The following is a 26,605-nucleotide window of genomic DNA, read 5'->3' as shown; positions in this document are numbered from 1 at the left end:
GTAAAAGGATGCAAGGGAGCGTCAACTCTCTTCTTCCCCAGGCTGTCATAACCCCTTATCCTCACTCTTGATGGGAGAGAAGCCGGAAGCAGTCTCTTCTGTGGGTTTAAGTTGATGTGTGAGGAGATTGGGAACATACATTTGTTTTTTGTTTAAGTGTGCTTGGCATTATTTTTAATGCCTAAAATTGTTTATTGATATTGCTGTCAGGGTAGAGATAGGTGATCCAGAGATTCCCATTTTTATCACAAAAGCTAGTAAATGTGGTTTCTCTGGCTTGCTCTTGTGTTCTCCAAGTGTACCTCGGCGTTGCTGACTTTATTTCTCTGACCCCTGGAAGTATAGGGTTACTCTTAGAAATTCTTTATTGCATCTAACTATTGCAATTGTACTTGCTTCTGGAGGAGATAGAGGTGAATGTCCCTAAGAGCTTTGTAGCAGTTCATTGCCAAGGTCCTCACACTGTTTCAGAACTTTTGGTGACCAGAGCTGCCAGGTGAGTGAGTCTCAGTCCTCCTTCTCTGCTTGCCAAGTTTGGTTCCCTAGGACTGAAGAGCATAAAGCATATCATTTCTTAATTCTGCCTTTCAGTTTCTCCTTCTTCAATTCTTTCTTACTTTTAACCTCTTTGTTTTTAAACAAGAACTTAGAATGATTCAGTCGCCTGTTTTAAGTTTTGTCCTCAATCTTATTCTCACAGTATTGTGAATCTGAGAGTAGATGGTTTTCCAGTTTTAATTGACTAGCCCTGTAAGGACTGAGGTGAAAAGTATGCAGCATGATTCCATGATCTGTTAAGTAGGAAAGTAATGGATCTGTTTACATACAGTATTTACCACATTTTCCCTCTGTTAGGAACTTTTGTAAGGAAATGACATTCTTGCCTGTTTCATGAGGAGCAAAGGGCAGTATTTTCAGAAATAGCTATGTGGTCCCCAAGAGACAACATTCTTTTGCCATGAAATATACTTACCAGACATTTTGGAAGAATTGCAACCTAAATAAGAAAAATATAAATGTAATGTGTTTGGGCTTAAAAATTATCTCAAAACATTTTAGCTAGTATTTTTGGGAACAGAGTTTCTTTTATTAGAAATTAGAGGCTTTCAATGAAGTAAAATGTGTAATAGTCCAAAGTGATGCATACTGGTTAAAAGCAGATGATAAACTCAAACTAATGATGGAAGTAATTCCAGTTTTAATAGTAAATATTATAATTCTTATTTCACTTTATTTTTATTTCTTTAATTTAGTTGCAGCAGGATTTGAATGGAAGCTCACTTATAATTGGTGCAATTAAAATGAAATTGAGATGAAAACAAGTTGAAATTATCAAAATGATTATTTTCTAATTATATATGCAACCATGATTTCCTAATTATAATTAAGAAAGAAGTGTTTACACGTTTGGTAGTGTTTGTTTCATAGTATGTATCCCTGTGGGTACCATGATTAATGCTCATTTTTAAGGCACACTAAAATTTCAAGTTTATTAAAGTTTTTGTTTTAGCAAATATTTAGTTTGTTTTTCTTTTAAATAATAAAAATGTGTAGTTTGTAGGGAAGCTTTATTCACTGTGTTTTTTAAAAAAACTTTGAAAACTCATATTTAGTCTATGCACTTTACCCCTCTTTACTGCTAATAACTTTTAAAAAATAAAGTAAAAATAACTTGTTCTTTCTTTTGCTTTAAAATGTTTGTCATTTCATGTATGCCAGATTTATTGGACTGCAGTAGTTTTAGTGCATTTTGGCTGGAATGTTTATTATGACATCACTGTAATCTATATACAGTATGTGATTTCAGATGGTTTCAGTGTTAAATATTTTCATAATTATGCTGGTTTTGGCAGTTCACTTGGAACTTTTTCACATCTCTTTAATGAATATGTTTTACTTCTGGGCTTTTGAGACAACCATATGTTTCAAAAATTAATAGTGTGCTTTTAATGTTAACATTGTGCAGAAGTGTATGACTACAGACATTTTTAAGGATGTAAGTTGAACTAAAAGTAATTACAGTATGGTTTTATTCACAGTAGTAGTCTTTTAATATTTAGAGACTGTAACATCCCCCAAAATAACAGAAGATGTCATTATAAAAATTGAATAGTGAAGTTGTTTCGTGGAATGAAATGCTGTGAAGTTTGTTTTGCATTAACTTAAAATGAGCATAAGTGTGTGAAATTTTTTTTATTGTTTATTATAGCAAAATTTAAAGTTTTTGCTTGTAGTCAAGTTTTGAACAAAATTTTTCTCTTTTGCTAATATATTACTAGTATCTGAAGCTATGCTATATTGTAAAAGATTCATCTTTATTTTTGTATAATCCTCTTAGTGTGGTAGTGAGTAAGAATTTTTGTTTCCTAAAGGAGGTCCTGTCATTGTTCTTAATTGCCTCTGGTACCCTTTTAGATAAATTAGTGGTTATCCTTATTTTTGTTCTTTAATTTTTTCTTCAAATATATAAAATAGAAAACCTAAATTTACCACAATTCTTTTAAGTATTATGAATTAGTTTTATTATTGATTAATGAATTGATGGTACGCAGTATACTATCAGTTCCTCTTTGTATTGGAGAGATGTTTGATCTCTCCCACCTCATATGCATCTCTCCCTCAAGCAGAATGTGCTCTTTTACCCCCCCAAAAGGAATAAGCTGATGCCAGGTGCTTTTTACCGCATATTACTACCCCACCTGTTTCCTCCTTGTAATACTTGTCTTCTTGAAAGAGCAATCTATAATTATTTTTTCCATCTTAACTTCTTATTCATTCTCTGACTACTCATTTACTTCTCCCACTCCTGTCCCTTTACTGGAATTACCAGATCTCCTTTTTTATAGGTTATTGGCACCCTGCTCCTAATTACCAAATCGTGACTGTCAGCTAGAATGAATACCAAATCTTGAGTGTCAGCTAGAATGAAGACAGAGAACATCTCTGTAGTTCTTAACATAACCTTATTTTTATTGAACTAATCCATGCCTCTAGCTTCTGGTATTGTTCCCCCATCTTAAACATTGTATACTGTGGCTTTTTTTTTTTTTTTGGACTGATCATTATTCCTTGTATATGCTACATACATTTGTACTATTTTGTTTATAGTTTTCTCCCTATTTAGCTGCCGATCTTAACCTAAAACATTCCTACATTCAGTTCTAAGGGCCTGATTTCTTTAATTCTTCCAAATGGAATGACTTTTGTGTTCCTTTCAGTTAAAAACAAAGAAAAAAAGTACTTTTGTAGAACTGGTTATGTATGTTTTGAATAGATTCTGAAATCCTTGAGGACAAGTATTGTATCTAATTTGCTTTGTAAATCCAGCAATTAACACATAAGAGTATTATATAAATGTTGAATGAAATCAGGAAAAGAGTATTCATTTGCATTGTATAAATTTCAAAAATATGTATGATTTTTTGATATTTTTGTTATTCATGTTAAAACCCAATTAAACCTTGTGTCTAATCTGAATAATATTCAATTCAGTGAACATTGTTAAATAGGATGTCAAGGATTCTAAGGATGGTTAAGATTAATTATTAAAGATGATTAAGAAGACAGCTTGGATTCTTATTTTGACTCACAAAATAGTGAGGAGTCTTTTTTTTTTTGTGAGGAGTCTTAACATATAAACAAATAGGAAAAAATTAAGACCTTTTCCATTTATTTTGCACTCAGATGGAAAATGTTTAGAAGTTTCTATAAAATTGTTGTCTTTTGCTGAAGCCATATATAAGAATTTTTTGACATTATCAAGTGGTTTGTTTTGATACCAACTAAAGAAATGAACAATTTGTAGTTTTAAACTTCTAGTTATTTTTGAAACTGAGAATGCCAATTATGAAAAATTTTGGTTATGTTGATTTTTAGAGCTAAAAAAATAAAATTAGAAGAGTCTTGTCTAATCACATTTATTAACTTGCATTCAGTCAACAAAACTTTTAAAAATTCTTGAATGCTGATTGATTGATTTACTTTTCTTTCTTCAAAATAAAAACAGGATGACCATGAAAGCTGTGGTTCTAATTCTACCAACCATAGTACTACTGAGAATACAAAATCATCAGTAAAACCCCGAAGGATTCAGCAGGCTGCTCCCACAGATCCTGATTTGCCACCAGGTAACTTGATAAAAGAGAAAATTTTGATTGTTATTAATCATTGTTTTAGCCCTTTGGAGAATAAGTACTTTCAGTATTCCTTAGTGTCGTGAAGTATTTAAACCATATGTACATTTGCTGCATATTGTCAGGACGAATTGAAAGACATTTCTGAGGGCTCTGGGCTCATTCAAATTTTGATGCTCTTTTGCTCTTGGTGGTTCTTTAAGTTTCTTACATCCTCTCCAAGCCAAGACTTACCTTTGACTCCTAGTCATAGTCTCTTTGTTACTCTTGCTTCTTGATAAACAAAGGAATGACACTAGATTGTTCTTGAGTTTTTGAAAACTGTAATATTCACTAACAATCACACTGGGAGAGACCATCTCTTCTCTTTCATTTCCTAAAATTTTTATTTACCTAGAAGAGTAGTAGCTTACAAACAACAGTTCCTTGGTAAATATTTAGTGAAGGGAAAAAAACAGTGATTGTTACATATCACTCCTGTGGCCAAAGTGCATTGCTGTCTTTTTACAGTTACTAGTTATCTATCACTTCTCTTTTGATTTTATTTATCAGTCAGTTTTTTTTTTTTTTTAAGCTATAGGTGACATTGGTAAATACTTGTTTTCTACACCAAAGATTTGGAAGCTTTCTGCTGGTTTTAACCTAGTTTATTTTTGATAGTCTTCTGGCATCATCTACTTCACTTGTAAGAGATTAGAGTTAGATACATCATTTCATAGCCCTCCTCCCTCAAGTACAGGTTCTAAATTGCCTTTGAATTGTTTTTTTTTTTTTTTTGTATATGTATTGCTGAAGTGAGCACTGAGCTGAACATTTTTCACTGTAGTGTTATAGTGATGTTAATGCTGATGCTTTGTGTTTTTAGGAACTTTACCTAATAGTTCTCAGTAATCCCTCTGGCTTTAGAATAAATAGATTAATTGCTGTAGCTGGAGAAAGTGCCAGAAGAAGGTATTTTACTTCTGAATGTTTCTAATTCTACTTTGAGTTGTGTGATGGTTACAGAACTTTCTAAATTCTTTTCTTAATTATCAACTCCTTGGGAGAAGTCCCTGGTGAATTAAACTGTAAGTTACACTAATAGTTTATTCTTGTTTATTAAGTAGACAACCCTTTCACCCCTCCAAATTTCTGACTACATATCCTCTTAAAACTTCCTAAGCCAGATCTTTGTATAGAACTCTCTCAATCAATATCTTGGCAAAAAATAATCAGTTTTAGGTTTAACTATTAAGTCTTACTACATTTTTTTCTAGTGGGAAAGAACTTGTTTAAGAAAAATTTAATTCTTTTGTTAGTTTTTGATTTCACAGATAAAAATCTGTGGGCTAACCTGCATGTAATCAAAACAGGTCCCAGACTTTTGATGATTATTTAGAACCTGTTTTGCAATTTACACTGATAATCAGGATTAGGAGAATTGTTCTGTTTTTAGGAGCAGAAAGCATAAAACATAAAAACATAAATGTAACATAAAACATCCTGTTTTTAGTGGCATAAAACAGAGCTGTATTTTCCCTGAACTACTTGAGGTAGCTTTTGGATTAACATGTGCTTTTCTGCCTTACCTAATAGGAGGACTCGTATCCTCTTTTATGCTGACATAAGTCACAGTTAAGGAATTGCTTTGGGAAGTCACTGAACTTGTTGGGCAATTACTGGGAGGCAGAGCAGCTAAACGTAATCTTGCCAAAGGAAAAAGAAAAGGGATAATTTGAGAATCCAGTTGGATAATAGTAAATCACTTAATTTAAAGATTAACTCATACAGTTATTTGAGGACTCATTTTTGGTGACATTATCCTGCCTGGAAATTATATTTAAGTTCTTTTATGATAGAGATGAATTCCTGTTTTCAACATTTTCTAGGGAAAGTTATTTTTTCTAGAATCTGTGGTCATAATTTTGGAATTTGAACATTTGCGTAGATCCAGAGATACTTTTTAAGAAAAGTTTTGGTGTTGCCAATAGTTGTTTGTAGAACAATATATTCTTCTCAAATTTCATTGAGGAAAACTATTTGCAAGGACATTACAGCTTAGAAGTATTATCTCGGTAACAGTTCTGCACTCTGGAAAGGGGAGCACAAAATACTGATGGATAGCTAGCCATTTCTGTCATATGGCTGTTCTTTTTCATTAATACACTGATCCTTTTAAAAGTAGGTTATGCTTCAAACTATTATCTTGTTAATAAGCTTCAAGATATCTAACATTTATATTTTGTTTATAACAGAGAAGGTGATAACTGGAGAGCCTTTATTTCATTCTAATTAGGTTGAATTTCAAAACATTGCTTGGTGGTGGCAGACCCTTTAGTTCCCTAAATCTTTATTGCTGTGTGAATGAGAATATGCTGGAGCAGCTCATTGGAGGCTATCTTTGCCCTCAGAGAATTAATGGCTTAGTATAGGAGACTTTGTGAACTACTAATTAGTGTAAAACCAAGGCAGAGAGAAGCTCTAAGGAAGCACAAGTACTGTTTTTTGGATACTGAAAGAAAGGAGTGGTTATGTCCGTGTGTGTGGCTTCTAAAATACGAAGGTAAAATGGAGAAGTAAGAAAGATTGCAACTGAAAGAACGGGAAATGGCACAGTAGACAAGTACTATCCAAAAATAAATCTGTACTTATAACATAAAAATTAGGCAAAATGTAACTAAGGCAAAAGCATTGATGGACACGCATAATAGATGCTGAATTATAATAAAAGGTGCAGTCCTCCAAAAAAATTTATGATGATTTTTTATGTACCTAGCAACTTAGCTTTGAATTGTGATAGATCAAGCAAACAAAAATAAAAAATCCCCAATCTGGATCTTTGAATATCAAAATTAACAAGATTGTTCTATAGATATTTGTAGAACTCTGCACCCAACAGATAAGACAGTTGTACATTCTTGTGATGCACATGTTGGATTTCTATAGACATTGGGAAAGACTTGGTCAAAAGGAAGTCTTGACAAATTTCAAAGAACCACTATCATAAAGACCATCCTCTCTGGCCCCAGTACATTTAAATTAGAATGTAATTACTATACCATTTGATATCATTCATGTGTGGAATCTAAGAGAAAGAAAAAAAAAGAGGACACTAATGAACTCATCTACAAAACAGACTTGCAGACATAATAAACAATCTTATGGTTACTGGGGGAAAGGAGTGGAAAGGGATAAATTTGGGAGTTTGAGATTTGCAAATATTAACCTATATATCTATAAATCGATTAAAAAATTTCTTCTATATAGCACAGGGAACGATACTCAATATCTTATAACAACATTTAATGAAACAATATGAAAATAAATATATGCATATATATGCATGATTGGGACATTATGATAAAATGGTAGAGATAAATTCAGTATTTTTCAGTTACATCTTTTGGATTTTCTGTATAAAAAAGTCATCTTGTAGTGACAATTTTGTGTCCTCCTTGTCAATGCTTACACTTACTTTTTTATCCTTACTTAGTTATTTAGAACTTCTGTGTCTATCTTAAATCATAATAAAAGTATCTTCAACTCACAGCTATTTTCCTTTGCTCCTGCAGTAGCTGCCCCAAGTTACCTTCTAGTTACCAGATCTGATGGATGTTTTTTAAATTCATGTGTTTTTGAACCTTTCTACTACTGCATTAGCAATAAGGAATCCTAATTCTTTCCTAAACTTTCTTAAAAAGTTTAATTTGAAATAATTTCAACCTTCCAAAAAATGCAAGAACATTACAAAGAATTTACTTTTCCTCTAACTATTTGAGCATAAGTTGACTGTATGATGCTGCATAGCCCCCAGATTTTACACCAGGAAGTTGACCAGGATGTTTTTAGGTACTGTGACCAGATCATCAACCATATAATTACTGGTTTTGAGCAACTTGGCTTCCTAGTGACCAAGTTAGAGTAAATCGATTGCAAATATTGTCTCTTTGTAACCCAAATTATTTGCTATACATTACTTAAAGTATATCAGAGAAATAATTAAGATACAATCTTTGCCCTCTAGGGTTTCATAATTTAACAGAGAAGGTAAGTATAGATAAACATATGCAAAAGGCAGTTGTAACCTAAGCCCAAGAAGAGTGGTAAAGACAGTCTCTTTAATGTTGATGTGGAGGGTGAAGGGTTGGAAAAGAGGATATATGGCAGAGGGTACACTGGACCTGAACAAGAAGGGAGAATAGACAGACTGTTTTAAACAGAAGGAAGAACATGAGCAAAGTCAGTGAAAATTCATAGAGTTTTATCTGGCCCTGTGGGTATATGTGTTGAGAGGAATGGGATTTATGGGTGGGAGAGAGTTGAATAGTGATAAGAATTTCTGGAAAGGTTGACTAGGCTGTTGTTCTAGAGCCATCTAATATGATATCTTAGAGGTTCTTATCCCCAGAGTGCCTGTGGAATAGATTTGGATTACTGTTACTTCATTTGAACAGATAAGATACACTCCCCGGGAGTCTCTAAATATGGAGTATTGAGAGCTATTAGATCTGCTGTTTGACCCTTTTCTGTGGCAAATTTAGAGCTAAGTTATTAGGAGGGATTAAAGAGAGAGTATATTATCTATTCCATTGGATAGTCACTGTTACTTGCTTTGGCATTGAATTTTTAAATAAGAAAACATAGTTTTATGTAGTTCTTTTTAGGTATTTGATTCTTTTACTTTGGTGAATTGGCTTATTCATCTCAGTTTGTGTAATGAGAAACTGAGAGAAGATATTAAAAGGTATATGAAAAAATCTACCAGTAGGATTCTGTTAGTTAAAATACATTTACATTATTATGTTTCTGTTAACTGCTTTGCATTATATGTTTTGCCCAGTTCTATCTCTTGAGTTATTTATTTATTTATTTATTTATTTATTTATTTATTTATTTATTGAGGATAATAGAAACTCATGAACTCTTACAAGGTTTTTATGAGTTCTCTATTGCTGACAGGTTTTTCAGAAATAGGAAAACCAATATTAGTCATGCTTCTTGACTTTACAGAAACAATTTATTTTTATTTTTAACATCTGTGTTGCATAATAATAGCATGGGTGAAATATACATTCTAAACTTGAAAATTTAGATACTTAAAATTTCTTTTTGAAACTTAATTTGTTAAGCATTATTGTAGCATATACTCACATAAAAGAATATTTTTTAAGTTTCTTGATATTTTGTGTGTTAATTTTATAGCATATGATAATTGGCACTCTAAACATTGCTAATAGTTACCATGTATGTGAAAAACTTGAACATAGTCATTTTACATTTTTTTCCTATTTGTATCCATTGGGAATGAATGAAGGATTTGGTTTTTGGTTGAATAAATTTAAGTAAGCTTTCTCCCAGCAGACTTCAGTGTAGGTGTTAACAATGTCAGTTGCTGACAGAAGTTGATTCTATTTTGTCCAGTAGTTCTGGTTTAAAGAATACAACAGATAGTTATTTCATGAAATAAGCTAAAATTTTAATTAGCTTTTAAATAGGGTTTATAGTGGAAAATGTATTTGAATAAAGTGAAGTTTTTAATCTTTTTCTCCTGTGTCTTTTTAAATGCTGTTTATGTTTAGGTTTATTTATATTTTCAATTTAATTCCTCAGTAATGTATCTCTATGTACATTTATTGTGTGCAAGAAACTTGAGAGATTATGGATTCTCAATATGCTTTCATCCGTTCTCTTTCTTTCCTTACTCTTCTTCTGTCTTCTTCATTGTATTCTTTTTCCCTCTTTAATTTTTTCTATGTTTTCTTCCTCAGTCATACTTTCTCCCCTTCTTTGTTTCAATATTATGTATTCGTATGTGGAAATAATTGAATCTGTTACGATGGTCTTGTTTCTCTTTTCTTCTGTGCCTAACTTTTGAATATTTTTATGGCTATTTAAAGTAGGAAGAGAAGATGCAGCTGGTTCAAAAAGAACCTTGAAGAAGCTCTTCTAATATATTGTATAATCAGTGTATATAGTAATATTGTTTCATTTTGGAAAATGTTTATAAAATAGGCAGAAATCAGACAAAGTACACGTAGTATAGGGTAATCATTTAATGGGATCTAGTATTATGTTATGAAAAGAGGTATAGTGCCCATGGTTTCTCTTAATATGCGAGCACTTCGTTACATAAAACTTCTTTGTAATGGCTTTTTTGGGGGATGGATCTGTTACTTACTAGCTATGTCACCTTGGTAAGCCTAGTTGAATGTTACCTAGGCTGAATGTTAGTTTCATCTTTACAACATATGCTAAATAATACCCATCTTTTACATACATTAAGTTCAGTAACATTTTAAGAGTAATTATTTATTGATAGACTTATGTGTAACTGAATTCTTTTTTCCTGTTTTATAGGTTATGTACAGAGTCTGATTAGACGAGTTGTAAATAATGTAAATATTGTAATAAATAATCTCATACTAAAATATGTTGAAGATGATATTGTTCTTTCAGTCAACATTACTTCTGCAGACTGCTATACAGTGGGTGAATTATGGGATCGTGCATTCATGGATATTTCTGGTGAGTAAATGTCAACAATAGTATAGATTTTTCTATTATTGAAACAGCTGTCCTGGATTCTAAAACTTTTCTGGGCCAACAGGCTGTTTGAAAAGTCTAATGAAAGCTTTATGCCTTCAGCCTGGAAAAAGGCATATATGTAAAATTTAGCATATAGTTATAGGAGGTTAATAAACCCTCAGATTAAGAAATTTCAGACTTTTTTTGATATTGTTAAATTTTATTCTTTCTTGCCTGTCACATACTTGTTTCAAATGCGATAAATAATATTTTACAATGCTATGGATTGAAGCAATAATAATTAAATAATATTAAAATTTTGAATGTTTTTGAAGGAGGAAAGGAAACATGTTGCTTTTGCATAGTTGGATAATGGCAAAACAGTGTATCTGATTGATTTATGTTTTAGGGTTATATATTGCAAAGCATAGTTGGGAGTTTTGGGTAGTCCCAAAGCCTCCTTTGTTACCTGCTGCATCTTATTCTGCTTATATTAAAAGAACTACTAGTAATAATTTTAATAACTCCATTTATTTATTTTATTATGTTCTACATGAAAGGTAGGCACTGTGCTAAGCACTGAAAATACAGCTGTGAAAGAAATAGACACTGCTTTTTCTTAATTTTGTCAGAAGGCATAATAGTTAAATAAGTCACAGTACTTGTTGGTACATGTTCTGATGGGGTAAGGAGTGGATATTTTTGGAAAATATAGTAAGGAGACTATTGTGAGCACCTTTTATCTGTGACTTAACCATGATACGTAATTGCTAAAGTTATCCTACCCGAGTTTGAATCCTGGCTCTCCTACTGAGTACAGATTTATGACTTCACTGTTTCTTAGTTTCCTCAAATACGTATCACAGCATAAAAGCGTGCTGTACATAGTGCTCAGAAAATTAGCTGCTGTTCTTATTATTTATATTCAGTCTCAAATTTTCATAGCAATTCTATAGAGTGATATCTTTTCTCATTCATTTACTCATCTTAAGTTGTAATTAAAAGAAAGTAAAGTGAAATTGAGTCTGTAGATTACTTGACTTGCCTTGTTAAGGCATACAAATAGGAACTAGCAGAATTGGAATGCAGTTTCATTTTTGTGCATTCTTTAAGGTTTGATCTAGAAATTTTAAAAATGAAGAATAATTCTGGTCTCAGCTCTGTTGTGAAACATAATTAAGAGCACATGCAAAGACCCAGGGTTTGTTTCTGAGACATTGTTAATTCCTCCTCCGTCTTATCCTCTGTGGGAGGAAATACTTGGTAAAAATCGCAGAAGAAAAAGTTAAAAAAATAGAAAACAAGCAGAACTGGATAATGCAGGACTGAATAAACGAGTTGACATTTTAGGGAAAGAAATTTCATTTATAGTTTTTTTTATCAAAGTAATGCAAATATTACTTTGGGAAATTATTTATAATGAATTAGAGTCTTGGATTGGGAGTTAGGGGGTTTTGGTTCAAATCTTGTCTCCAACACTGACTTAGTGCAACCTTGGGTAAGTCATTTGTAATGAAAATTCACATTTGTAAATTTGTAACTGCCAACCTGTCAGTGTATTTATGAGAATCAAGGATGATACCACGTGAAAGATCATGATGATGGTGGTGTTAAGGACAGCAAAAAGAGTAATTTCCATTTATTGAGCACTTGTTAAATGCTGGGCCTGGTGCTGTTTTTGTTTTTTTTTTTTCTTTAAGTTAATTATCTTGTTTTAATCCTTTAGTTTCTGAGGTAGATGTTTCCCCTTTTATTAATTTTTAATGCAACATTTGGTATTTACAAGAGGATTTATGTAACATATTTGTTAAAAAAACAATGCAATGAGCACTTATACTCTGAGTAACTAGAACATTAACAGTTTCCCCATCAGTGTGCTTTTCCCTGTCCCATTCCCTTGCTACCTCCTAGAATTAACTGCCGTATTAAATATTGTTTATGATTTAATTGCTTAAAAAGCTGGGCTATAGAAAGGAATGAAGTCCTGATACATGTTACAACATGGATGAACCTTGAAAATGTGTGCATACATATAAGCATTTCTAGGACATATACAGTACTTACGAGTAGGTTTGTTGGATGGGAGGATATGCAGATGTTCACATTTTCAAAATAATGTTTAATCATTTTCCAGAGTGCTTCTTAGATAGGCATAATTATCCCCATTTTACAGATTAAATGGTAACAAATTATCTAAAGTAAGTACCAGAATCAGCATTCATTTTGTATGTTTTTAAGATAGCTCCTGTTGTAATAATGTTTAAGAAAAACATTTTTCAAAGCTTAATAATTTCCTCTCTCACTGACAAGTTTTCTGAAATATCCTTGAAGTATGATCACTTTATGTTCTCATAGCATGATGGATAGGAAAATGTGCTTTTGAGTAAGGCTGTTAGAATTTGAATTACAGCTCTGCTCTTCTTTATAAACTGTCTAACAATAGACAGATTATTTACCCTTACTTTTCCTTTGTTCCACATCTTTAAACAGAGCCATATAAATATTATGAGATAATAGATGTAAAAGATTTAATATAGTGTCTAATAGCAAATATTCAGTAAAGTATAATTACTATAAAGAGAAGGAAGGAAGCATTTAGTTTCTTTCATGTCGAGTCCTATTATAATTTCTTTAATTTATGTACGTGTATATAATAGTAACTAAATCATTTATGTATATACTGTGTAAAATGAAATAATATGGTAACTTTGTATTTTTTTTTTGAATAAAAGTAGATTTATTTAGAGAGATGTACATGGTAGGGTTACGGGTGGTGGTTAAAGTAAAGGTAGATACACAGTCTGTAGACAGAGTGCAGGCCGTCTTGGAAAACAGAGAGCGACCGTTGTTTGTGTATTTTTTCAACAGACAAATTTGATATTTATTTGTTTAATGAAACTTTATTTTCACACATGTACATACTGTTTAAGTTTTTAAGAAGTAAAAACTAAATCCAAAAAAAGAAAAGAAAATTAAATGAGTTAATTAGAGGTTGTCAGAATATACTCAGAAATAGAATGGACTAAAGTATAATTTATTGTTTGATTCCCATGCCCACAGCATGTGGATAGCTGCTAAAAATTACTGATCAAGTAGATTTGGGCCTGATACTTACCTAAGAATTGCTAATTAGTTAGGAATAAAATAACTCATTTGCTAAATGTTTCACCTTCTAGTTTATACTTTACCAGCAATTGTTTCCATTTTTATTCCCTTGAAGACAAACTTTATACTGTCATTGATAATTTGGTAATTTCTTCATTAGTTATTATTGAGAGAAGTGCTGTCCACTAGAATTTTCTGTGATGATAGAAATTTTTCATGTTTTTACTGTCCAGTACTCTAGCCACTACCCACCTGTGACTTCTGAGTTCGTGAAATGTGGCTAATCCAACCAAGGACCTAAAGTTTTATTTTCATATAATTGTAATCAGTTTATAGGTAAATTTAAGTAACTACATGTCACGAGTGGCTACCATATTGAAGAGTGCAGGTTTGAGAGTAGCAGCAGTGAGTTTTTTAGTATAAGATAAATGATAAATGTTAAATGAATGACTGTTACTCAAAATGTTATTTTTAATATGATTTCTCAATAATTTGATTGTATTTTAATATTTCATTGCAGATTGTGAAATGTAACAAAATTTTTTATAGACTTTGTCTACATTTGTAGTTAGGTGTCAAGCAAATTGGGGGTGAACTGCTTCATTTCTTTGGCTTCTATTTGATTCTTCATACATAAAATGGGGATTATTGTGCCTATTTCATAAGGTTGTTGGAAGACAAATTATATAATAAAGGATAAGTTCTTTTCTTAGGCTCTGGCATCATGTATTAAATATGCTATTAATTTTATTTCTATTATTTTTATTACTATTTGTACTAATAAATAATAGTTGCATTTTCTTCTCTAACTTTCCTTTTTACTTAAAATGTTTTTCTTTTCTTTTTAGCAACTGATCTGGTGCTGAGAAAGGTTATCAATTTTTCCGACTGTACAGTTTGTCTTGATAAACGAAATGCTAGTGGTAAAATAGAATTTTACCAGGATCCTTTGTTATACAAATGTTCCTTCAGAACTCGTCTACATTTTACATATGATAACCTAAATTCCAAGATGCCATCTGTTATAAAAGTAGGTGTTTCTTTTTCTAGTAGTTAAGTTGCATGTCTCTACTTGGTTTATTTGCTGTTGTGCATATTAATAAATATTGAAGAGCAAAGAAGAAATTAACCTCATAAATATATGTACCATTAATTTTTGTTAAAAAGTTTTATTTATATTTTTTAACTTCTATGTTATTATAGTTACAACTTTTTGCATTGTGTGTTCTAGTAGAGATATTTTGGGATCAACTTTTTTTTTTCTATGACTGTACTTTCCTTTTTAGTTTGTCCAACTATTTGTTAATGATTTTTACTTTGAGGAAATAGAAGAGATCATATGAAAAAAGTGTATTTATACCCACAGTGGACTGAGTATCAATCTGTATTTCAATCCTTATAATTTGTTTAGCACGATCTGATAACTGTATAGTTACTGACCCTTACCTTTCTTAAAGATATATAAGGCTTAATTTGCTAACCTAATCTTAGTTGATTGGTTCAAGAAATTTTAGCTTTTTATCTGTGGTTTCAAATTGTAATTAAAATCTTAAGAAAAAGGAAACTTTTCAGATAATGTCTTTTGATCTGTGTGAAACTTTGTTCTCCAAGGAACTGGTGTATATATTTAATGTGTATAGTTATTCTCTAAGTGTAAATCTTGTGTTCTTTTATTATATAACAGTTTTCCTACTTCTTGTCTGACTGTTTATCTTTGAAAAAGAACATACAGTGACTTGTCATCTGGTTAACTAAGTTTTAATGTGGAATGAATTTTTATTATTTGAATTACAAGCTTTTGAATGCTTAAGTACTGCAATGGAAAAGCCTGCCTTGAGTCTGAACAGTGGTATTGACTACTATATGTGTTTGGGCATGGCTATATAAATGATTAGTTTTGCATAATGTTTTTTAAAACAACACTTTCTATTTTATGAAACTTTATTAAAATTATATTTACACATGAAATCTACCTGTTTTTCTTTGGTAATGTGCAGTTATGAATATTTCATTTTTTCTCTGCACATTGTGCCGTGCACATTGGTTTGTTTAAATTCTGTTACTTTCTTCTACTTTTGAATTAGCTTCTTAGGCAAAGATAAGCATGGAAAAGTATGAATTCAATAGTAATTAGGCCTCTGTCTCAGGACAATGGACTTAATTTCCTTCTTTGTCCTTGACTCTCCTCCTAAAGTTAGAGGATGTTAAGGGTGAATTAAAGCTATATTTTGAAAGCAAGTAATGCATATATGGAAGCCTTACTATATAAAAAACCCTTATTGATCATTGGTACAAATTCAATTGTGCATTCTAGGATGTGGCTAAATTAGAGGAGAGTATAAAGAAATGAACTTGAGGAAAGCTTAGTGTTAGCAATATTTGTGTTCTCAAAATTGATTAGCCATGACGTTTCATTGTAAAAGGCACTTTAATATAAATAAGCTTGTTGACTTGTGGTTTTTGACTTTGATAGTCACTGAGTATGAGATACTATTGTGCTCAAAAGAAATTCAGTTTTGAGTTTTTTATTAATACTATTGAGATGTAAGATTTGCTGTTTTGAGTTAGACCCATCATTCTTCCAACTCCCATCCCTAGGAAATATGTATTAAATGGACGTGGTTAACCTTATCTATCACCTCAGAGACAGGGGATTTCCCAGAAATGTTCCAGATACTCTAATTATTTGTGTAAGACTCTTATGTATGCTTGTTTGAGTGGCTTTTGAATTTGTTCATATTTCGGTTAGGCTTTTTATGATTTCCTGTCTTTGTGAGAAAAAAGTATGTCTGGAGATTATATCATCTATGAGATATAGATCATATGGGTATGTGATTTATTTAACATTTCTCTTGGTTTTGAAAATTTACTTTTTTCTACAGTTTCAGAGGAATGAAAGTCTGCAATAAATCTTCGAGCACATCTCTGATTAATTCCTTATGAAAGATTTCTGTAATTGCAAATATCTTATTAATGGATTTAAACTTTTTAAGTCCTGTGATCTGTGCTGCAAAATTGTTTCCAGAAAAGTTTAACCAATGTATATGCTCATGAACATTAAGGGGAGTGTCTGTATTGCTTCTGCTGTCATTAAATATGATCATGTTAAAAAATGCAAAATTGAACAAAAATAGTATATTTTAATATTTGGTTATTATTGAAGTTAGATTTTTGAAAATATGTTCACTGGCCATTATTTTTTCTTTGAAAAATTCATTCAGGTTCTTTGTCAGTTTTTCTATTGGGGATTAATCTTACTGATTTTAAAGATACTTACATATATATAATATATAAAATATATATTTTAATGACATGTTTGTGTGTATGATATATTAAATACATTCATACATATATACAGGGTTGATTTTTTGGCATTGGTTTTGCTAAGACAGGTTGTTACTGGTGCTTTTGGTGCTATGTAGTATTTAAAAGGATGTGGCAGAGAAATCTCAAATTTAAGAAGAGTTTGGCAGAATTGTACTGCATACTTCTCCCCTCCCACCCCCCCCTAATTTTCTTATCTCTTTATGGTGTAGTCAGTGTATGATTTTCAAGTCAGTTTTAAGAAACCTATACTCATATTTGAATATGGTATGTTACACCTGCCCCATACAACTTTCTTCCCTTTCAAATACAGTTCTTCTTGCCTTTATGCCTAAAAATATGATGGTTATCATTACCTCTTTTTCATGTTTCATAGACAGTCAAATACCAGGTAGTTAAAATAAACCTTCCAGGAGACTTGACTTTATGACTTAATTGGTTTTACTCCATGTTTATGTAACAGCAGGAAACCATTAGATTGAGGCTGTGTTTATATTCCATTGACGTCTCTTTCTATAAGGAAAACCTAGATTTGTATCTTATGGATAGTAATTAATCTTATTTTTCACTTATAATTGATTCATGTTATAAATTTTATATCATGTTTAAATCTTATTTAAAATTTGTCTAAGAAACTTTCCTGAACATATATTTCACTTGGTTTTTGTATTTGACAATAACATTTTTATCATGTGCCTACTTCTGTAGTTTTAATGTTAGTAATTCCCTCACTTAACATATGTTTTTAGGATGTGTATGCATTCTTTTGGTGAAGAAGGCTGGAAAGGGTGATTCAAGTCTTACTAAAATGACATAATGAAACTTTTATTCGTAGTTGTGACAGAGATCTTTCTGGTTTTTGTGGGAGTACTATCATATTCTTAACATTAGAGGGTGGATATTTGCATAACAAAAACTTCTGGGAAAAGTTATCTGGAAATCCACTGTGACTGTATCAGCTCAATATCATTTCTATTTCCACTTATATAGTTTGGATTAGTATACTTTCTGTCTAAAGTTTATTGATCATTATAGCAAAATTTGTTTTAATTCTTAAGATTTTAGAGTAAACTATTATTTTGTCTTAAATGTTAAAAGTTTGGAGACATTACTGTTTCTCCTGTGGTATTCCATTTTAAGACTTAACATTTCTCTACTTATATTGAAAGGTACTCTCTTTGAATATGCTTTTGTTGGTGTTTTTGTTTTTTTCAAAATACAGATTCATACCTTAGTAGAGAGTTTGAAGCTTTCTATCACTGATCAACAGTTGCCTATGTTTATCCGTATAATGCAACTTGGGATTGCTCTTTACTATGGAGAAATCGGAAACTTTAAAGATGGAGAAACAGACGATTCTACCTGTCACAATAAAGATATGTTAGGAAACATTACAGGTAAATATAACAAAAACTTTATTTTATAACTATTGTTCTTACAAAATGTTTTCATCATTGTGAAACTTTAAAAACTACGTTAGATTGAGTTTTGCAGTGTTCTAATGTGATGGAATGATTTTATTTTGGTTGTTTGACACTAATTTTTTTCTTTTCTGCATTCTGCATTCTATTCTGATTTTGTTTTTTCCACGTACTAAAAATAACTTTAATATTTCTAATAGGTATTAGTGTTTAGAATGTACGTTACATAAAATTTAAGTTAGTCCAACCTCAAGATTTCCTAGTAAATTATAGTACATTTGACCCTAGAACAACATGGGTTTGAACTGCACAGGTTCACTTACACATTTTTTAAAATAAATACTAACTGTAGTACTGTATGATCCATAGTTGGTTAAACCTTTGGATGCAGAACTGTGGCTACAATGGAGGGTTGACTGTGAAGTTATACCTGGATATTCAACTTGTGCCTTTAACCCCGTCATTGTTCAGGAACAACTATATTGGTAATTTGTCTGAGAAGTCTCACCAAGAGTTATATCTAATTAATTTATTTATACTTAATTATTATATGTAATTATTATTAACTGTAATTATACTTAACTATATGCTTCATTGGAGATACCTAGTTAATTAATTGGAGCATTAATTAATGAAGTATATACTTCACTGAAAGATACCTAGCAGGTTAACTTCAGTTATTTAATTCATTTTGCTTTTATTAACACCTAGTGTATGTAAGACATTATTGTTGGTAATGTGGGAAAATACAGAGAAATTCTTTCCTTAGAATCTTAATATATAATGGAGTGGACAGAAATGTGAATAGTTAAGTTTGATGTTTGGTAGAATGGTAGGATATTTGATTAAATAGAAGTATGAATGATCTGAAGTAGAAAAATGCTGAAAGGAATCATTGATTTGCATTGGGCCTGAGATTCAGGAAAAATTTGGAGAAGTTGATGATTAATTTCTATAATTAGAGCCTTTAGAGAAGGGCATTTAAAACTTAGGAACAAATAACCCAATTAAAAAGTGGGCAAAAGACCTGAATAGACATGTTTCCAAAAAAGATACACAAAGGGCCATCAAGCACGTGAAAAGATGCTCAGTATCATTAGTCATGAGGAGTAATGCAAATCAAAACCACAGTGAGATACTGCTTTACAGCCACTAACCAGTATAGTTATAATTAAAAAGACAAATAATAACAAGTGTTGGCAAGGAAGTGGGGAGATTGGAACCCTTATGTATAGCTCATGGGAATGGAAAACAATCTGGTTTGTCACAAAGTTGAACACAGAGTTACCATATGACCCAGTAATTCTATTCTTAGGTTTATATGACAGAGTTGATAACACATATCTACATAAAAATTTGTATGTGAATGTTCATGGCAACATTATTCTTAATAACCAAAAAGTGAAATAACCTAAATGACCATCAGCTGATGAATGGACAGTTTGGTATGTCTATATACTGGAATATTATTCAGCCATACAAAGGAATGAAATACTGGTATATGCTGCGACATGGTGAACTTTGAAAATGTTAAGTGAAAGCAGCCAGTCAAAAAGGAACATGTTGTGTGATTTCATTCATATGAAATGTCCATAATAGGCAATTCTATAGAAATAGAAAGTAGATTAGTAACCTGGGCTTGGGGGAAGGAGGTAGCGGGGAGTGACTGCTAATGGATAGAGATTTTCTTTTTGGAGTTCCTTGTTTCTTAGAACATGAAAATGTTCTAAAATTAGATAGTGATGATGGTTGTACAATTTGTGACTGTATTAAAAACCACTGAATCGTACATCTTTAAAGGCCAAATTTTATAGGATTCAAATTACAGGTTAAGAAGAAAAATCTTATCACCTTAAAAGAAAGCTTATGGGACATTAGTAAGCATATATAGGTGTAACACATTTTATTTTATTTCACACTAGGCAACAAATTTCTGTTAGACAATGAACTCCTGAGACAGGAACAATGTCTAACACCTAGGACAAAACCTGGCATATAGAAGGTGCTCAGTTCATTTTTTCCACCTTGCTATTATGATTAATTTGAAATATATAGGAAAGTTGAAAGAATATACTGTGGACACCCATATACTCATCATCTAGATTCTACAATTAATATTTTATCACACTTGCTTTATCTTGTATTTCTGTTTATCTAACACCACTTTCTCTCCATCAATTCAACGAATGTTTTTGATGCCTTTCAAAGTAAGTTATGGACATTAGTACATTTCACCCCTAGACTTCAGTAGCATATCATTAACTAGGGTTTATATTTATTAATAATTCTTTTTATTTTTTCAAAGGTTGAATTTACAAAGTGAAATGCATTAATCAAGTGTATTATTCATCAAGTTTTGAGAGATGTGTATGCTTGTGTGATGTAAAACACCCATCAAGATATAGATGATTAACATCTAAAAAATTATTCATTAACATCTAAAATTATCTCATGCCTCTTTCCAGTCATTCCCTCTTCCACCTGTCTGCCCACCCCTACTGCACTCAAGAAAATACTGTTCTGAATTTTTTGAAAATTCATGGATTAGTTTTGCTGATTCCAGAATTTCATGTAAATAAAATTATACAGTATGAATTCTCTTGTCAAAGGATCCTTTCATCAAACATAATACTGTTTTTTACCTTTTATTAAGATTTAATTTTTAGAGCAGTTTTACATTCACAGCAAAACTGAAGGGTAGATATAGAGATTTCCCATGTACCCCCTGTTCTTGTACATGCAGAGCCTCCCCCATTACCAGCATCCCCTCCAGAGTGGCGCATTTGTCACAACTGATGAACCTGTATCATTATAACCCAGAGTCCTTGGTTTACTTAAAGTTCACTCTTGGTGTTTTACATTCTCTGGATTTAGACAAATGTATAATGACATGTATCCATCATTATGGTATCATACAGAGTGTTTTTGCTTTCTAAAGGCATAGTATATTGGGGATTCATCTATGTTGTATATATCAGTATTTTTGGGGGGTTGCATTTTGCCTAGTAACACTTGGCATTCTTTTTCTCTGCTGGGCGCATGAGGAAATCAAGAAAGTTTCTTGATCTTTTTGGTATTATGTTTCTGAGAAAAGTCAGTTTTTCAGCACTTTAGCCTTATTTTGGGGAGGTGGGTTTATGTTGTTTTTTAAGTTAGTGAAATGATAATGAATTTATTTTTTGTGTTTATCAAATACATTTAGAATTACATGATAAACTACTCCCTATGTAACGTTGTCAACTATGAAAGGAGATTGATACAGTACAACATATAGAAACTTGAAAGTGGTAATGCTACATTATTGGTTTCAAAGAATAATAACCAATGTATGATTTGTCCATATTTTATATGTAGAAAAAATCACGTGAGAGAAACATCTTTGTATAATTCGAATTCCTATTTATCCTTAGTTAAATTCTCTTGATTTTTAACTTTATTTTGATTGTTAGGTACAGAAGATGAAACAAGAATAGATATGCAGTATCCGGCTCAGTACAAAGGCCAAGAGCTGTATTCACAGCAGGAGGATGAGCAGCCACAGGGATGGGTATCATGGGCGTGGTCATTTGTGCCTGCAATTGTGAGTTATGATGATGGTGAAGAAGACTACCTTGGGAATGATTCTACATCAACCACACATCAACAAAAAACACAGACTTTGAAGGATCCTATTGTTTCTATAGGATTTTATTGTACAAAGGCAACTGTGACTTTCAAAGTAGGTTTCCTTTTTCTTGCTGATTGTCTGTCTCTCAACTTTAATGTTTATATTTTGATTTCCAGTAAGAATCTAGCTTAGTTTATTTTATACTCAGTAGATGTAAGGCAGAGTCTCACAATCCTTAATTCTTAAAACCATATGTCATCTCTTCTAAAATCTCTGAATTTTGATGTCTTTTCCTATCTTCTTAAGGCCTTCTTCACTTTCCTTTTTTATTAGGATTATAAAAGGAAAGTTTTATAATTAGCTTCATGGGAAGTTCTTCTGTCCCTTCTGAATCTTTCAGTTGGCATACAGGGTACCTTAATATTTTTATTAAGAAAGAAATACACATTAAGAAAATATCCTGTGACTTCATATACTTTTCCAGCCACTATTTCATCTCTGAGCTCTCCTTCACTACAAAATTTCTTTAAAGGGTCGTTTATATACATACTTCATATATATATAAAATTTTCTTTAAAGGGTTATTTACTTCTCTCTTTTTTTCACCTATCTTTCTTTAAGATTGTTTAATTTTTTATTATCTAGTTCCTAATCTAACTCTATTTTTCAGCTGTGTTTAAAATACTTTGAATACTTCCTCCATTAACAAATACATGTAAAATACATTCTTAAAAGAGATTATATAATAGTTATTTTCAGGTGAAAGAATAATAAGGTGGTCACTTTTATTTTAAAAAAATATAATGCCACTAGTACTTTGGTACCCCTTATTTGTTCTTCTTTGATTATATAATGTCTTCTTTGCCCCTCAACTATAACCCAACCTTTATTTTGTGTTATTTATTTCTTGACTTTTTATAATAGTACTACTGTACATGTAATATTCTTGAACAGTATCAAATTCATTCAAGTATATATATTCAAATTAATACATATTAATGCTATCTATGTACCATTGTTTTGTCTCTAGAGAGCCACAGTGAATAGATCAGCTATCAATCTCTGCCTCTTAAAATGTAAATTGTTATTATAAACAAGTAAGATATATAGTATACCCATTATTATATGTAGGAAAAATAAAAGAGGAATAGTGAATGCTTCCCCTAGATGGGATGGGATTATGCAAGTTAAAAAAGAATGATCAGGGAAGGGCTTAATGGAAAGGGGATATTACAGTAGAGACTTGTGGGAAAGGAAGCTTTGTTGATGTGTAGGAATGAACATTCTAGGAACAGCAATTTAAAAGCCCTCAAAGTTCAAGGAACAGTGAGGAGGCTGGTGAGGCCAGAGCAAAGTGAGCTAATGTAGAAGCAGTACAAAATCAGGTCAGAGAGGGCTGAGAAAGGTCCATAAATTGTCAAACCATGTAGGTCATTTTATGGACTTGGTCATCAATCCTGGGTGAGATAGGTAGATTTTGGATAATTTTTAGCATAGTGGTTATCGGACGATCTGAATTATATTTTAGATTGCATCACTCTGTTTGCTGTGTTGAGAATAGATTCTAGGGGACAGAAGCAGAAGTATGGAGATCGGACAGAGAATTGCAGTTTTGAAGCAAGAGTTATGATGTCTTGGACTAGGTGGTAACAAGTGGAGGTGGTGAAAAGCAGTTGGATTTTGGATGTATTTTGAAGGTCAAGTGTCCAGGACTTCCTGATAGATTTTATTGTGAGACATAAATGAAATAAAGAGGATCCAAGGATGAGTCCTACACAACTAGGAGGGTTGAGTTCTGATTTTCTGAGATGGAGGAGTATGGCGAGAGGATTAGCTTTGAGATAAATATCAGGAGTTTCATTTTGGAGATTTCAGTGAGGGAAACTGAAAATAAGTGACTCAGGATGTAGGTGAAAAAACCAATAGAGTGCCTGTCCAGAAGTGCCATGAATGTTTTCTAGTGGAGGGAGTAGGTTATTTGTGAGAATGGATGATTGGATTTGGCAATGTGGAAATTACTGTTGATCTTGTCCAGAACAGTGATTTGACACTGGTGGAATCTTAGTTGGAGTTGGTTAGCAACAAATGGGAAGATTGGTGGGGATGTAACATTGTGCAGTTGCTGTGGAAAACTGACGGTTCCTCAAAATGTTAAACATAGAATTATCATATGATCCAACAGTTACACTGCTAGGTATATATTGAGAAGAATTGAAAACTAAATTCAAAGAAATGAAAGTACACGAATCTTCATAAAAGCACTATTTACAATGACCAAACAGCTAAAACAACTTAAATGTCCATCAGATAGAGGAAGGCATAATAGCCTTTTCAGAAAGTAGTGGCTGTTCTTTTTCCATTGTACACCAAACTCAGTAAGTGGTGGTTTTAAAAAAAAGACTAGTTGTATCTCTGACTCTTGGAAATTGTCTGGTACATATTCAGCAAATAAATGTTTGTTGAATAAATCCATCATCTATCCATCTACCCATCTGCTTTACATTTTTCTATATTTTTGGACCCTCTTTTAGATTTTTTTCTTTACTTTTATCTGTCTTTGGGCTTATTTTTTTCATGGAGGCATTTATCTGAAAAAGATAAACTTACGTGTCCAACCTGTGAGGTAGCATTAAAGGTATTATTCCAGGCAACTTGTTAGATACTGGAAATGTAGCTGTGAAAAATCAAATTTCTGCTCTGCTGTCTTTAATTTAGCTTGGATTGTTTAACTGCTTGAAGTAAACTTTTAAAATCAGTAGTAAAGCTATATAATTATTAACGCTAGCAGATGGTAGATTAAAAATATTTTAAAATAAACAGTTTTTAAAGATTTTTCTTGTTAAAACCATTCAGTATTTTCTAATTTGACAGAAGCTACGAAATATAGAGGATAAGTTTCAACAAAAGTATAGTCATGGCTTGACTGGTTTAAGGAATATTTTTTAGGGGGGTAATAGTTTGGGGCAGAAATGGTAAAAATGCCTACATTAGCTGTACTACCTTAGCACTACTGTTTATGAATTTTATGAAATAAATTATTTTTAGGTTGTATTATAAAATTTGCAGTTGAAATTCATTGATTTAGCTTTGTTTAAATTAAAGGGATATGGGTCAATCTGCAAAAATAAAAACGATGAAATATAGAACTCTTTAAAAAAAAAAAGCCAGCTGTTGCCAACTGTTTAGATATCTTGCCAGTTTTAGATGATCCAAATGAAGTTATTTTTAATTTAAATTTGTGAGGAAAGTTAAGGATTGCTAGTGAAGAACTATCTTTTCTTGTGATTTTTTTTATGTATTTACTTTCAAAGTTGAAATTTTGCTGGTACTTTTCTGTGAACTTCATTGATGAGAAGAATAGTATTAAACTGAGTCAGGCAGAATAGGCATATATAAAACTTTTATAGACTTTTGGGCTAGTATTTTGTCATTAGTTAATACATCTTTTAAAAAATTTGAAACATTTCTGTCTTTCTAAGGTTCTGTAAAGGAGATATGTTGATATTTAGAAAGAAAACAGAATTCATTGTTCAGCTTGGATTTGAAGAATGTATGGAATTAATTTGTGGTTCATATTTTGGTCAGAAAATAAGGTCATGTTTCTACATTAGCATTCTGAACAGTTGATATTAATCCAACAAAAATCATGCCAAATTAAAGGTAGCATTTAAAAAATAATGTTGAAAATTATTCTTGTAATGTTTGAGTCCTTTTAATCAATTAATTGCTTTTTTTCTAGAATAATTGTAGACAGCTGAAGGTTAATTAAGTTTAAAATATTCAGTTTTACTTAAGCATTTTAGGTTATAGAATTGTACTTTACAACAGCAACATTGTGTATACCTGTTTTAGAAGCCTCCAAGAAGTAAAGCTTAAATTTTATAAAAGCTATTTTTTATAAAGAATGAGAATAATTTAGTTGATTCTCAATATATAGAGGTTATCTTGCTTACAAGTATAGCTTTTCAGCTTTGACCTAAGTTAATTTTTTTTTTTGAAAGTGTGATCATTTGTGAGGTCACTGAGTCATTAGCAACATGGAGAGAATATCTTTTAAAAAAGAAATAACATTTTTACTTTGAAATAGTTTTAGATTTAGAGAAAAGTTGCAAAGATAGTACAGACATGTGACATATACTCCTTATTCAGTTTTTCCTGTTGTTAATGTCTTATGTTATCATAGTACATTTGTCAAAACTAGGAAGCCAACATTGGTGCATTATTGTTAAATTCTATACTTTAATTTCATAATGACCTTTTTCTGTAACATGATCCAAACCAGGATACCACATTGCATTTAGAAAAATATCTTTTTTTTCCCTAAGAAAAGTATCTTTTAAAAATAATTGGTTTTTGGATACATAGAAATGTATGCTGTAAGTTTCAGAGGAGCAAGAATATATATAAATATATACATTTATTTGTCAGCATCTAGATTAGTGCTTGTTATCTAGCAGGCACTCAGTATTTGCATGATCGAATGAGTCTATGACACATGCTGTGAGATTATG

At 31.5% G+C, this 26,605-nt stretch overlaps 1 protein-coding gene across 12 annotated transcripts in view; it reads left to right on the top strand.

Moving 5' to 3' along the window:
- The window catches only part of VPS13B (vacuolar protein sorting 13 homolog B), a 626,989-nt gene that overhangs the window by 36,983 nt on the left and 563,401 nt on the right, over nucleotides 1-26,605 (top strand). For all 12 annotated transcript variants that reach the window (XR_010377054.1, XM_064476933.1, XM_064476934.1 and 9 more), the window contains exons 4-8: nucleotides 4,007-4,127; nucleotides 10,470-10,637; nucleotides 14,591-14,772; nucleotides 18,289-18,463; nucleotides 21,937-22,205. Coding sequence is in view for 11 of the 12 variants with exons in the window: in XM_064476933.1 (XP_064333003.1) it covers nucleotides 4,007-4,127; nucleotides 10,470-10,637; nucleotides 14,591-14,772; nucleotides 18,289-18,463; nucleotides 21,937-22,205 (915 nt within the window). In the remaining variant the exon portion in view is untranslated. The remainder of the gene's footprint in view (nucleotides 1-4,006; nucleotides 4,128-10,469; nucleotides 10,638-14,590; nucleotides 14,773-18,288; nucleotides 18,464-21,936; nucleotides 22,206-26,605) is intronic.

This window comes from Camelus dromedarius, chromosome 20 (genome assembly GCF_036321535.1).
Source record: "Camelus dromedarius isolate mCamDro1 chromosome 20, mCamDro1.pat, whole genome shotgun sequence".
In the NCBI taxonomy this organism is placed as follows: Eukaryota; Metazoa; Chordata; class Mammalia; order Artiodactyla; family Camelidae; genus Camelus; species Camelus dromedarius.
This window is presented reverse-complemented; position numbering and strand designations above follow the sequence as displayed.